Source organism: Manis javanica, chromosome 1 (genome assembly GCF_040802235.1).
Source record: "Manis javanica isolate MJ-LG chromosome 1, MJ_LKY, whole genome shotgun sequence".
Lineage (NCBI taxonomy): Eukaryota > Metazoa > Chordata > Mammalia > Pholidota > Manidae > Manis > Manis javanica.
Genome location: NC_133156.1, coordinates 119,905,619 through 119,921,023, shown reverse-complemented (window position 1 = coordinate 119,921,023; position 15,405 = coordinate 119,905,619). Strand labels below are relative to the sequence as shown.

Here is a 15,405-nt window from a genome sequence, read left to right as displayed (position 1 = left end):
TTATCTTTGTGTTTGGTTTACTCTTTCAATTTATTGATAAATTAAAATAAACATTTAGAAAGCCCCTGAATATTCTTGTGAAACATTTTGTTTTGTGCAAAATAAATTTAAGAAAAGTCTTTTAAAGCTCTGTCTCAACAGGTGTTGAAACTGTACAAAGAAACTGTTTAACATTAAGCAGTGGAAAATGTCCAAATGTAAGTCATATATTTAAACGATCAAAGAAATTTAGATTTAGGGCTTTGGTGGCCTAAAAATCTGGTATATTTTTAGAAATCTTTATGCAAAGATCCAATATATCAATCTCTGACTGAACTGTGGTTGGGGGACATGGGGTCAAGACTTTAGACTTTTAATCCCCTGCTCACTTCTCCCTCTGTCCATAGTGACCCCAGTGACTAGCAGAACTGTTTATAAACCACAGTATTTTCCTCTTCTCACCATTTTACTGCTGAGAAACTGTAGCTACCCAAGGTACAGTTCTTTGACAAGATTATACAATTTATTATCTTCAGAGTCGGGACATTGGTCTAGATATCATGAATATCCAGTGCTTTTTCCATGTCCCATCTGCAAGAAATGAGATATACAATGCATAATTAGCTTTTATTACTTACCCAGTTGTTTAGGAGGAGCAGGGAAACTGGAAAGAAAATGAGAACAGTTATGAGACCAATATAAACACAGAAATTGAGTCCTTTATTTGAGACAGATTAACAGCCTAGAGGTTTATAGGCTTTCATTCCTTTCTCATCCTCCATTTCTCCACTAAATCCCAGTTTCTGTCTACTAATTAGAAATTTAGTAAGACTTTTTTGAATTCTGATGTTGGCCCAAAAAGTTAAAAGTCAAGACATTCAGTAGTTTATTTTGCCCCCATAGCTATTAGACCCATGTTTTCTGATTGGTTCTATGAGGTTTGGGCATATTTTCACATCAGAGTAAATTAACCAGACCCAATATTTGGAGTCACTGTAGCATATAGCTCAGGCCCCAAATTGTTTATTTGACTCAAGAAGTGGAAATACAAAGTCAAAACCAATTAAGGTCATAGGAATCTTCATATGACTACATACATATCATAAAACAGGAGAATGGTGAATAAGAAAAGAATATCTGTTGAGACCAGAGAGAAAGTTATTAATAGAGGTGATCTGAAATCAGGATTGGGTGACATTTAGTTGCAAGAGAAAAAGATCTTTGCTTTTATTGCTTTCTGGACTTTAAAAACACACAAACATCACTGGAAGAATGGTGCACGGTTACAGTAAAGTGTGAGAGGTCATTAGTTCAAATGATTCAAAATCAGAAATTAGGTGATGTGTACGTGTGGTGAAAAAAACAAACCTCTGCTTTTATTTCCAAGTAAGGACTGTATTTGAGTAATGCTGCATCAAGAGAAGATTTCTTTACTTATAATTTTAAGTTCTGTTTATTGAGTGCTGTTTTAGTGTCTCACAAAAGGACTTAAAATGAGGAATTCTATGTGGAATTAATATCTTATAAAGACTTCAGCTAAGTATGGTGAATCTATTAGGCACATATAAAACAATAAGTATCAGCAAATATGACTAAGATCCTTCAAATTCATAGGTAATTTATGCCAAAGTTATTTTGGGATGGAAATAGAAAATTTATCCTTTAGTTTTTATTTAGGCAAACTGAAGATATATAGAATAATTTTAGTATAATATAAATATGTTATTCAAATAGAAATAATGCATCACTGCTGTATAACGGAGTTACAAAGACTGAAAGTACTGTATTTAGAGAAAAGAAATTTTGAATTGGATCCTTTATTTTAGCAAGTTGATTTTTAAAAGAGTAGTCAATATAAAATATTGATAAGTATTGTTAAAATACTGTTATAGTAAAAAAATAAATCCTCCTAAATAGAGCGTGTGTGTATGAGTATGTGATGTTGTGTGTGTGTAGTAAATGAGGCGAAGAAGACTAACAGAAAATAACATTAAAACGATTTCAGCCTGTCAGAATTTGGTTATTGGTGATAAAATATTAGTAGCATTTGATTAAATTAATATTAGTGTAGTTATTGTGCACTGGATTTGTTTGGTTGACTCTTACTATGGACCTTCATTATTGACTGACTCAGAGTCTTTAGGTTTCTCTCGTATACTTTTCTTTTTGTCATCTTTTCCCTTTATCATCTTCAAAATCCCCCAGGACCACGAGTTACTCTTCTCTTCAACCTGTAGTGTGGAGCTTGGGAGCATGCAGGCATTGGTCAGAATGTAATAATTGGTGGAACGTAAAGATACTGGGTGGACTTTCAGGTTTTTTATACTTATGCTGCATTGATCATTCAGGCAGAAAGTTACTCATTGTATTCAACATGATGATACTATTTAGCATATAGGTCAGCGTCTTTGAATACTGCTGCTACTAGGTAAATAGTAGGTAAGTTGTTTTTTTTTCTGTTTAGTGAGATTTCTCTTCATTCTTAAAGTAGCAAGCTAATTCAGGATTAAGTTTTAAACATCAATTTAGCTTTATTTTATGATTAAAGTTAAGTAATTAATAGATTTTAAATTTAAAAATATGCCATTTCAAAGGCTTAAATGACTGAAGGATTAAGTATTTAATACTGCTTTTGCCACAGACAGCATATGGTCTCAATTTATTTGGATTGCCTATAACTTTGATTATTATATAAGGAATAGTCATGCAACTGATAAAGCTCTCCAGAGAGAATTGTAAAAGTAAATTATTGGTTGTTAAATAAATGAGTGGAAACACTTTGAAAAAAATCTATGTCTGTAACTCTTTATCCTTTATTTATTTCACTTTTTTTTGACATAGTTGTTGAAGTTTTTCCAAACGGTATACCACTTCATTTTAAGTGTGGTTCAATTACATTTCCTGATTTACTACAGATATTAATTATACATTCAGGTCATTTTGGTAATGTAGTAAGGAATACCATTTTTTACTCTAACTAGAAATCAAAACTAAATTTCAGTATATACAATCATATGAAAAAAGGTAATTCATTGATTATTCTTACCCATCATCTTCTTCTTCCTCGATCCCATCATAAATATCATCATTTGGGGGAGGTGGGAACATCCCTTCATTTGGATTAGGGAGGAAAATCTTCTGTTAATTTTGTAATTTGGTCATGTAATAGTCACTCAAAATTTGATCATAGATCTGCCATATTTAACTGCAGAAAGTATCCCTCTTTCATATTTACTATTTAAATAAAAATCAACTTTATTTTCCTACTCTTACATAGATAGTAGGTAAAGGAATTGTTTTGTTGATTACTTTATAAGGAATTCTTAGAGTTGAAATATAATAAAGATATGGGGGATGGTAAAAGGTATTATGCACTGGAGATGAAAGGAATGGTGGAGAATAAATATGAGAAAAAGTAAAATTGAATAGAGAATAGAGTTAAAAATTTATTGTGGAAAAAGAGAACTGAGAAGTTGATAAGAAAAATTTAATTAACAGTGACGAGACATTTAGAAAAAGACACTAAGATATAAGTGAAGAAAACAAATGGGATGAACAGTGAATTTGTGAACATTGATAGTAGTTGATACAAAGAAAGAAATGAAAGGTGGCCTTTTATTTCCTCAAAAAAATATTTTAAAAGTTAAACCCTTTTCTGTTTGGTTTGTTATCCGCCACTCCTTAAGCACCTTGTTATTTGACAAATACTTTTTTAGCATTGCAAATCATAAGTAAAATACTCTTATTTTGTTGATGAGAAAACAAGGGGCCTTTAGGAGTCATGGCTAAGGTGACCGTAAGAGTTATTCTCCAATTAAAGATGCTTCTGAAAGTGAAGGATTGCTATTGAGAACTGTGCTCAGACAACTGGCATATATCAGGACTGCCCTGGGCTCATTGGAAGTGGAGTCATTCATAACAAACTTGGAAGAAAGAGGTGACTTGCCCAGCGTCACTCAGTGGTCTGGACTGGAATCCAGTCCATTGGTTCCCAGTCCAGAATTCTTTCTACCACATAAACATCCTCCTCATGGTTTGCAAACAAAAGCATGTATCATGAATACAACCAAAATGTTGAAGACTTTGAGAAACTGCTGATAAAAGTCTGTGACTTACCTCCACTTCCACTCTGACTGTGGCTAAGAAAAAACAGACAAATTAAATTAATATATGAATTATTTAGCTATTGGTAAGAGAAGTACATATATGGAGCAAAAGAGAAATAACATTCCAATGAGAAGTTCTCAGGATACTACATGTGAGGAGGAAGAAACATTGTTCCTTATTGTAATGGATGAGAAGTAACAAGGCAAGCAACAAAACAAACCTAATAAGAATCAAGTGAGTTTCAGATCTACCTAAGGCATTCAAAACAATGATACTGTTTGCTTCTAACATTTTCCATAAGGCAGTTTTCATATTACACATTATTATATCATTCCATAGAGGGACTTATTTTTAAAGAAAGTAACAAGAGTATTATTCTAGAAGTCATATGGAACCATTATTGCATTAAATTCAATTCTCTTTCAATATCATAACCACATCATTTTACTCTTTGTCCAATAGCATTGCGTTCTTTCTTCAAATTGAAGTATCATTAATATATAATCTTATATTGATTTCAAGTATACAACATAGTGGTTCAACAATTACCCATATTATTAAATGCTCACCCCCACTAATGCAATTACTATCTGTCAACATTGGAAGATGTTACAGAATCCTTGACTATATTCTCCATGTTGTACTACTATCCCTGTGACCAACTTATAATATGATTAGGAATTTCTGTGCCCCTTTATCCCCCCTCACTTTCTCCCCCACCCAACTCCTCCCCCATGGTAACCACCAGACACTTCTCAGTGTCTATGATTCTAAGGGAGAACTTTAAAAAAAATTGAAATCTTATTTATGGGGCTTTAAATAGTGTGATTCTCTAACTCATATTGCCTGTATATCTTATTTATTTCTATAACATTCTATATTTTCCCTATTTTAAAATCGTTTTTTTTAACTGTGTCTCCCACTAAAGTGTGAATTCTGTGAGAGCAAAGAAAGTGTAGATTGTGAGAACTGGAAGAATCTCAGAAGTCATCTGCTTCAGTTCCTTTATTTTGCAAAAAAGAAACTGAAGTGCCAAGAAATTAAATGACTTAACCAAACCCACTTTTAATTAACCGAAGAGCTAAGAACTTCAGGATCCTTCCTTTCTGTACAATGTTTTGTCTACACCTTGTTGCACTGCCTGTACTGCAATTGTTGCTTTTGGGATACTCTACCAGCAACAGTCTGATATTATAACCATACAGTGTTACTACATACTCCTATCTGATTCTTTCCCTTTGAAATCAAGATAAAAGAAACTGGTCTGATGCAGATCTATTGTTAATTTAAAAATAAAAACATACTCTTGGTAATGAAACCTTTGGAAAAATATGTTATAAATGTCTTAACATATTAAGTAAGTAAGTGATTTTTTAGTAGGTATAAGTATATTCCCCACTTGTTTACATACTATTTTCACATTCTTTTTCTCTGATGCTTCCCTTTGAGCATGAAACAAACAGTGGAATTATGTGAAAAATTGCAATTTTGGCTGGCTGCCATTCCTGACAAATATATTCCATCTTGGAGACTGTCAAATCCAATTCCCAGGAGAACCCGAAAGCAGACTTACAATCATGAGGAGCAAAGCTGCTATACATTATTTCATTTTTGGAGCAATTCTTCACCTTCCTAAAATGGTCTGTTTGGAATACAAAACGTTTAACAGAAGTAGTAGAGGTAAGGAGAGGAGAGTGCAAGAAGAGAAAAGCACAGAGGAAGAGGGAAGGATGGAGGGAAGGACAACGGTTGGGAAGCATACATAGGAGTAAGTTTGTTATGTGATGGAAGAGTGGTATTTGCATTTTTAACTTCCTTTCTGTCAACATTTCATATTTATTATAAAATTGCTTTGGTTGAGAATAAAGGAAGGCAGAGAGTTGTCAGGACCTGTGCTTTTAAGCCTCCTGTCAGCTCATGGAGTCTGAGGTGGCTGGTCAGCTCTCCTTGTCCTGGAAGAAAGAGCAGCTAAAGAGTGCAGGGACCAGGGGGCATCTGGAGGAGGGGAAGGAGAGGATGGTGCCTTCTCTTATTCTTGCCAGGGCAAGCCTCTGGCTAGACTCAGCATCTTTCCTTGTTCTACTAAGGACAAAGCATGTTCTGTTATGAGATCTCTGCCAGCAGCAGCTGTAGTTTAAACAAAAACAAAAAAAAACTTGTGTAGAAATGATCTCTTCTTTCATTTTCTTATTAAATATGCATAGGGGAGGAATAGATGCTGGTAAATGTTGTGGTGGTCTATTTGTTTATGATACTGAGCATTAAAATCATACCCTCCAACTCCATTTTGTTAAAAGAATTTTTTTTTTCTGTTATGTGTTTGCTAACTAGAGCATGTATGGACTTGAAACAATGGAAAAGCTAATACTGTTAGTTATGGTAAATAGTCACCTATTATGGTTAAATAATGCATCGTTTTTAGAGCATCATCCCTTTTTTGCAGATTTATTATTTTTTTCTTGAGTACGTACATCAGTGTAAATATATATTTATTAATATAGCAGGGTTCTTTGATCCCCAAATAAGAGAAATATGGTTTTCTTAAAAGATAAACTCAAAGTATATATACTGATAAAACATGTAGAATGACATATTCATGTCCAGAAAATCTATAAATCTCAGAACCTCATCTGATCTCAGAACTGGCATTTCACTGATTTCTGAACTAGGTCAATTGTGTCTGTAATTACTAAAGCCAATTTATGATCTGTAAATCCCAGTGGATACATCACATGTTTTGATATACATTGCATAATTTATGGTCATAACATGATAAGATGGCATTGCAGGCTATAGTTCATTTTAGAAAGACAAAACTGCCAGAAAGTGGCACAAGTTTAATTGATGACATGAGGTAAAAGACCACAAGAGGGAAACTTTGTATATCATTATGTGTTGTAAGTGTATTACTATTTTGATCATTTTACATTTTCTAAATGGTTGATCATTAAAACTTTTTCCTTTGAAATTTGAATGATGAAGAATGAAAACATATTTTTACCCAAGTGAAGATCTAGCAGAGATCATGTGTTTGGGATCACAGTGGAGGTTTCCCAATTCTACAACGTGGCCATAGAAAAACAAGGGTTCTTAACTGGTCTGCAGATTTTCCTCCCTATTCTCCTTCAACTTGAAGGGGTTATGGTTTTACCAGGAAAGGGAGATATTGGAAGAGAGAAGGAATGAAAGAGGAATGGAAAAGTAAGAAGGAGAGGAAAGCACCAGGAAGATCAGAGGAGGAAAAAATGTGTTCCCACATTCTTGAAGCAAGGTCAGTCTAATCTAGTGGAATGAATGGCCATGTAAGGTTGGCCCCTTATTTGGTCCCCAGGGATCATAGGGAACCAAATTTTACTGTTAAAAGTAAAACTGAGCTTCTACTTTTAAAGAGCAAAGTAGGGTTGTGGTAAAAAGTATCATTGTTTCTGTTATATAAGAACAACAAATATATTTAGACTCAGAGATTTTAGAGCAAAGAATTTTATATTTTTCAGAGCTAAGTTTTATGTTACATGCTTCATATTTTGCAAAACTATATTTACTTGAGGCATAGCCCTAAGATCAAGTCAGAATGAATGTTATAAAACAGCGTTTTGGAATGACAACACATTTGGCAAGATCTGGCAAATGGGCCATTACATTTCAAGTAGTATTTGGCACGTATAACCAATGAGTAAAATAAAAGACAGCGGAGTTTCAAATGACTTTGGAGTACTTATAAATGGTAATTTAGTTCAGTGATAGAGAGCAGTAGGAAATACAGAAAGTAAAATTCCAGGATCTTAAAATACATAATCTTTGACAAGGAGACAGACAGTCTGATCTGTTTTACCATTTGTATTTGCACTTACCTGCTGATATTATCCTGCTCTGCAACATCATCATACACCTCCTGGTCATCTTCCATAGCTCTTGATGAAAGAGCACCAAGAGAGGTTTTTTTCCATTTCAGGGAATCATAGTCAATCTCTACAGCAGTTGTTTTAATATAGCCATCTACCAAAAGGGGAATGAAATATGTTCAAGTAACTGTAGTTTAAATATTTCAAAGTTGTGAATAAAATATCAATTGCCCATTTGCTCTTTAATATTTCCTTTCATTTCTTTGCTCGCAAGTCTGATTTATAGACATCCCATGCAGACACATGTTTACTTCGTCAATGTCTTAGGCTGTTGTGGTTTGGGGTAAGCCTAGAGTTATACTTAAAAGACTCTGAAGTGATGCACATGAATTGTTTTCCTTTTAACATCATTTAGGAGCCTACTGCCCCTGGTTTCTCCCTGGAATAATGTATGTATTTACATCATTCCCCACTAAAATGATAACACAGATGAGGTGAAGATGGGGGTTATACCTGTCATTTTAAATCTTTCTATCTTTATCTACCCTGTAACAAGTACTCCTCATTTAATGCCTCTGAGTTGTTCTGGAAGAATTTACACATTTAATATTGGCTCAAAAAGACACCCTTTGAAGTCACAGGAGAATTTGCACTCACAGGACCCTCTGGCTGTTCTGCCCAGCCATTTCCCTTCAGGGTTGTCAGTGATGCGGATTATTTCAATTTGTTCTCCTTGCTTGAAACTCAGTTCATTCTTTCCTCCTTTGACATCACAGCAAGCTTTTGCTTGATGGATGACTTGAATAGGGCCTGTTAGCTGCAAAGAGAGGGAAAAAAATCACAACAGCCGTCCTTACTATTCAGAAAATCTTGAAGGAATGCAGTTTAGAAAGACAATATGTCCACAATGTTGTCAACTTGCCTATTTCCAACATTTACAGGTTTGAACTAGAAACTGAGGGTGAAGCTTCTTCTATAGGAGGGCTTAGGGGAAAGTCACAGAGGTCAGGCAGAAGCAGTAAAGAACCGTAAGCATGTCCTTGGGGTCCAAGAGAGTGGCAGTGATCTGCTGACCTCAGGAACTCTGTAAGAAAAGCTTTCAAAGGAAGCCACGATAACCAAATCCCACTATGTTCAACAATCATGCTGGGTGCTGTGTGTTTTTATGGTATTTGCTGGTGGTCTGACCGGCAGACGGAGGTGTTTTCCTCCTCTGCATTGTGGAGTTGTCCTGGTGGTTCCCTGCAGGCCTGAAACAGCAAAGGTGGTAGTGGTAGGTTGTACTTAGGAAAAAAGTATTTTCTTCCTTTCTTTTCTTTTTAAACTTTGTGGTACTTTATCTCTAAACTTGGAGTATTACATTACCTGTAATAACAAGATAATATGTTACAAACAGCTTTGTAAATTTAAAAAAAAGGAAACAAATGTTAGGTGAGTTTTAAAAAATTAGTATCTTGAATAGTATGATGATTTCTAGACAGCAGGGAAATAATCTAGTACAGAACATGAATTCTAAACTCCCAATTTCCTAATCCTAAACTGACGGCTTTTCAACAGAATTTCTTGGATCTTTTGATATGCAAATATGCATTGTGACGTTTGAAGATGATTAACCCTATTTTATTGAACTTATGATGTTACTAATCGAGACACATCATAAAGTATATATCACTAAGAAAATAGCTTAATAAATTGTGATACACCAATGATCTTAAGATGCGTTTTAATTTCAGAATTTAAAAATTGCAAAACATTTTATATCTTAGAATTAATAAAATATGGTGCTACATAATAGTTTTCTCGCTTATTTAATTTTGACACCTATTAATATTTTCCAGAAGGAATATAGCTTGTGAAGTCCTAGCTTTGACAAACTTGATTGCATATTTAGTGGTTTAATTTCCATATCCTAATGTTTTCTTACTAAAAAAGTATTATTTGAATGAACGAGTGAAACAATGCAAAATTGATTTCTCCAACAGAAACACAAGGAATAACTTCATGTAATTCCTTCAAAACTATAAATAATTGTCATAAAACATGTCCTGAAGATCTTCACTTAAGAAATTCATTTTTCATATTTTCCACTGGTAAAAAATAAATGTTGGTAGCCATACATTCATACTATAATCTTAATTTGACTTATATGAAGTAAGCCCTTTCAGAATGTAATGAGAACCTAATGTAGTATGGTGCCTTATGTGCGTTATTTAATGTAATTCTCCAATAAGCTTTTAGGAGAGGTGTCATTTGTTCTCACTTTTAAAAACAAGAATCTGAAATTCTTAGTGACTTGCACAAGATCACACAACTTGCATGTGCAACTGGAATTTGAATCCACATCTGTCCAACTGACTCTAAGCTTTACCGCTGTACTGTTGCCATATTGTTGAACTTTCGTTTTAATACCATAAATATGCTGGGAAGTTATATATAAGTCAAATGTTTATAATTCAAACAGTATATTAAATGCTTGAGAGGAATTAAATATTTAAAGGAAACCTCATATGAATCCTTTTTTGTAGTGGAGAATAGTTTTGTAATTCAGATAACCACCCTAAATATAGCTGACATACCAGACGCATACCAAACAGGCCATGTCATCAGAGATAGTGCAGCCAAGAGAGGATAGCCTGCAAGTGCAGGGCTGATGGTAGAAGTCAGGCATTAGAAATCAGAGACAGAGGACAGAGGTCAGAAACCCAGGTGGATGAAGAGAGATGAGAGACAGTAGGTACCAGAAGTCAACATGTGCATAGGCTTAAAGTAAAGGTAAAAATATAAGTCAGGTCTAGACTTACAGTCAGAATAGCTTACAGAAACTTTATTCTGAGACAGATCTGGCTCATTTAGAGACACATATGTCCCTTGAACCACTATGATATCTGTGTGTGTGGACCTAAGCTCATAGTATAAGCAGGCTAATATGAAATAGAGAATGGGGAGAGCCAAGATGGGTGTAAGTAACCAAGTATTCATTCACTCCATCGACAAAAAAATGTCCTGGATGCCCCCTAATTATAAGCCACCATATTGTATTTGGATTTTATTGTATTACATTTTTAGTGCAGGAATAGGAAGCATATGGACCAGAAAAGTACTGTTATAAAGGTAGTTGAGAAAATGATTAAGTAATTCTCCAGCCATGTAAGTATTCAAGAATGGTGTCCCTTTCACGTCAAAGTTAAAAAAGGAAATGACTCTTTTTCATCTATCCGCAAGCAAGCTCTTACTTTAAATTTCTTCTTTATTTCTTGTTCTTTCTTTTCTCTCTCTTTCTGTTCCTTTTTCTCCAGCTCTAATCTCTTCTTTTCCTCCTTTTCCCTTTTTTTATCTCGTTCTTTGGATGCTTCTCTGTGAATAAAAATTGTTAGGTTGTTTTCAGCATCTGCAGGCATTGATGTGTTAGGGTGCCCCATCCAGGGACGTTTCTGCACAACAGAAGATGGTGTCTGAAGTACAGAGGAAGGTAAAAAGCCAAGGGTTATCAAAATTCCTGGGTGTGTGAGATTGTTCTTAAAACCAGTAGGAGACATACAAATGGGGAGCCCTTCCAAAGGCTCTATGTCCCCTTACAACTTGTGCCAGCAAGTGGGAGGCACTGTTTGTAAAGGCTCTCTTCTTGCTGCATGTCAGCATGAGTACAGTTAGTTGTACTTTCCGTGTCTCATGTGCATGGACTCACAGGTACAAGAGTGCGTACCTGTGCATAAAGGGAAACCTTAGTCCAGACACTTTAGTCCGAACTGGGTGAATGAGAATTGGAGAGAGAAAATTGAGACATTTGAATCAACAGGAGATAAAATACACACAATTTTCACTTGCTTTCGAAATCATTTCTTAGTCCTGGACTACTGAGAAACCCGGTTTGGAGCTATTTTTAACATCTGTCTGCTCTAGCAGGCTGAAACTTAGGCATCTGGTGCTGTGCTAAATTATTTCTTATAACACCCTTGTGAGGTGAAGCCTAGGTGAGAAGTTGTGACATATAATGAATTCATTTGTCCAAAGGCACCCTGAGAGCAAGAAATAGATTCCCAGCTCCATGATTCCCTGGCTGTGGTCTGTCTGGTGGGCTGTGGGTCTCTGGCCTCTCACACAACAGCATTTTCAGAGTCCTCTGTGAATCCTTAGGCAAGTAAAGAATCTTTAGTCCCTTGTACTGAAAATAAAGGTTATTATATGCCAGCCATTTGAACTATAAAGCTTCTCCTCTAGTGTTGCATATCAGTCCATCCTCCCTCATACAAGTCATTATATTTCTCTTATTTAGAAGAAAAATATCATGGAAAAAAATGTAATTCATACATGTCTTCATATGTTTCTCCATCACTCTCTTGCTCCTGTCAAGAAAAACATTAACAATGATTACTTCTAATTATTCAAAAAGGAAACATACACGTATCACATCGATCAAATACTTAGTAAAACAGGCATAAATTTTAAGTGTACATAAATTTGGCTTGCTTAAACTATTTTTTTCCTTTATAGAGATAGAGTAGGAAAGTAAGCACAAGAAGATTTCATTTTATATCCCGCTGTGTAATTCAGATGTGCAGAGTTTATGTTCAGCTCTACAAAATACTGTGGGTCAGCATAATGATGGGTGTTTAATGCTTCATGCATTTTAGATAAAATAAGGTTATAAATGGAAAAATATAATCATTACTCAAGAATTTTCATTTGTTGGTTTATACCAGTAGGACATGAATCATAGTGATTGTTAAGTATTCTAGTTCCGGCAATATAATATGAGAAGGAAAAAAAAAACTGACCTCATCTGGAGTTCCAGTACCTAAAGGGTTTAAAAAGAGAATAAAACTTAATATACTATAACTATGAAGCACTTTAATAAAGGATTATTTGGTGTAATACAATAGTAAAAACAGTTCATAATCTAATAGAACTTATGTTTACAAAGATACAGAAGTACAAAATAGAATACATGCTTTAGATCTTCACTAATGCTTTTTGATACTTGTAATCTAATTATAAAATCATTTCATTGGCTTTCATTAAATAATGTAGAAGCCAAAAAATAATAAAGACATCCTTTGATCTCTTTATGAAATGTATGTATATTTGGTTTTGGACTTTTGTGTGGAACAAAGGTATTAGCAGAAAATGACAACTAGTTTGTATACTTTGACTTATTTGTTTCCAAGCATTTGCTTTATGTATCAAACAAATCAAGTTAGATGTTTTGAAGCAATATTTCACTGCTCAAGTGTTTAGTAATATAAACTAATTACCAGATATAAACATATAATCTTAAACAATAATATTAAAAAAGGTGTGGTGCTGGTATAGAAACAAATAGACTGATGGAATAGAACAGAGAGCCTGGAGACAGATTCATAAATTTACATATACACACATGCAGTGCACACACACATATGTATAGATACATACACACTCACAGAGCTGGTGTATACAAGGGTGACATTATAAATAAGTGAGAAAAAGGTAGATTTCCAAAGTATGGAAATAGGAAAACTGGCTCCATATACAAGGCAACAAATCTGGATTTCTACTAACTCCCCAAAGGGACTGCAAAAAGATCACAGACCTAAGCATAAGGGTTAAAGTTCATAGATTAAAATAGGAGATAATATTTTTATTCTTTAGGGACAGGACTTCTTAAATAAAACTTAAAAGGCATAAATTGCAGGTTGAAAATTAATGAATTTGATTATATCTAAATTTATTTATATTCAGTGAACACCACCATGGGCTAAGTTAATAAACAACTGACATGGGATTCATATCTGGAATACAAAGGAATTTTGCAAGTCAACCAAAAAAGGATAACACCCCAAGAAAAAATGGTCAAAGGATATGAAAAGACAACTTACAGAAGCAGAAACCTAAAGGCTAGTATACAAAAGAAACACTCAAACTCAATAGGAAGCAGAGATAAGACAATGAAATGAGACACCACTTTATACATACAAGACTGGAAACAGTTGGAAAGTTGAATAATACCATGCATCTTGGTATCCTCATGCACTGCTAATGGGACTATACACAGATGCAGCTTTTCTGGAGACCACCCTAGTCCTACTCAGTCAAAATGAACAGTCCATAACTTCTTCACAGCCATTCCACTGATGTATATATATATATTTAAAGAAAGTGTCTCAGAGGTCCAAAGGAAGATATGCATAAGAAAGTGCATTGAATTATTATTTGTAGGTGTCAGTGAGTTAGAGGTAAAATGTGATTGCATAAGATAAATACCATGGAATATTGTACAGTAGTTAATAGTAACAAACTAAAATACATATAGCAACATGGAGGGCTCCCCCACCAAAATGCACTAAGTCAAATGTAAAAATAAAAAGTCCAGACTGAGCTGAGCTATAAGATACTGTGTGTGAATATTGAAATACATATACATATACAAACAGTACACAAATAATATGTACAAACAGACACATACACTTTAAATACATTAGAGTATGTATCTCTGGTAAGGGGAAAAGAGGAAAGGGAGTGCATCATGAAGATAAAAAGAAATAGACAAATGTATAAAAAAGAGAGTGGTCTTACATAGATCTGTGATGATAAATAGCCCATTCATGACTCTCTGAGAATGATTAATGAAGATTTATGTGCCTGAAGTACCACATAAACATCTTTTTGTCCCTTACCATCAACATGCATGACACCATCTTGATTTTCTTCATTTACAGGGCTTCTGAAAACAAAAAACAAGAATAAGTGAAAAATAGGACAAGTAGCTACTCATCTTATAATGAAAAAAAAAAGAATAAAAGGATCATTTTTGAGTTTTTTCTCTCTTTTATATGTATTCTTATTCAAAGTGTCAGAAGTCATTAGAAGAGGTTTTGTCTTGTATTTATGCTGCTACTACTGTGAAAGATGGAGACCTGGGGGGCTCGAGCACAGCACCGCCCATTCACAGTGAGCACAATTAATCCATTGCTTCAGGGCAGTAGTAAGTTTTCTGTTAAAATGGCAGTGTATCAATAGTTCAGTTCTGGGATTCTGAAGGTATTTGATTGATCTAGGGATTGGATCTAGATACCAAAGAGAATTAGTTCTGATCCTTGACCCCTTCTTCGTCTCCAGATGTTCTCTACCTGGCTTTACTTCCATCATTTGTGGCTTGGACTCCAAAGTGCTTCATTCCAAGTTGTTTTACTCCAACTGCTCTTAATAGTTGTCAATATCTGGGCCTGGCAAATCCCTAGTGATTTAGTTGCAATCTTTATTTTCTATTTCTATTCTCAGGTTGAATAGCAAAGCTGGAGAAAATTGCTACTTTAGTGACTCTGAATATAAAAAATAATTGATATTCAATCTCAACTGCATTCAACTCTCAACACTATTCTATAATCTCATTACACTTTTTTTCTGGTCAACCCTCTGTTGCAGCATCCTTCTCAATGGCTATTCAAAACCTTCCCTATTTTCCTCAAATCTCTTAGTCCTGGGAGGTGGGGAATGTGTG

The 15,405-nt window shown here is 34.5% G+C and overlaps 1 protein-coding gene across 12 annotated transcripts in view; it reads right to left on the bottom strand.

Moving 5' to 3' along the window:
* Positions 1-15,405, bottom strand: part of FYB1 (FYN binding protein 1) — a 148,226-nt gene that overhangs the window by 16,468 nt on the left and 116,353 nt on the right. For 11 of the 12 annotated variants that reach the window (XM_037002535.2, XM_037002508.2, XM_037002522.2 and 8 more), the window contains 10 exons: positions 14,582-14,628; positions 12,704-12,723; positions 12,237-12,271; positions 11,162-11,282; positions 8,586-8,745; positions 7,938-8,082; positions 4,096-4,118; positions 3,026-3,089; positions 2,086-2,223; positions 618-643 (listed from right to left, as the gene is read on the bottom strand). In XM_037002535.2, coding sequence (XP_036858430.2) covers positions 618-643; positions 2,086-2,223; positions 3,026-3,089; positions 4,096-4,118; positions 7,938-8,082; positions 8,586-8,745; positions 11,162-11,282; positions 12,237-12,271; positions 12,704-12,723; positions 14,582-14,628 — 779 coding nt within the window. The remainder of the gene's footprint in view (positions 1-617; positions 644-2,085; positions 2,224-3,025; positions 3,090-4,095; positions 4,119-7,937; positions 8,083-8,585; positions 8,746-11,161; positions 11,283-12,236; positions 12,272-12,703; positions 12,724-14,581; positions 14,629-15,405) is intronic. The other variant, XM_037002539.2, reaches the window with a different exon arrangement.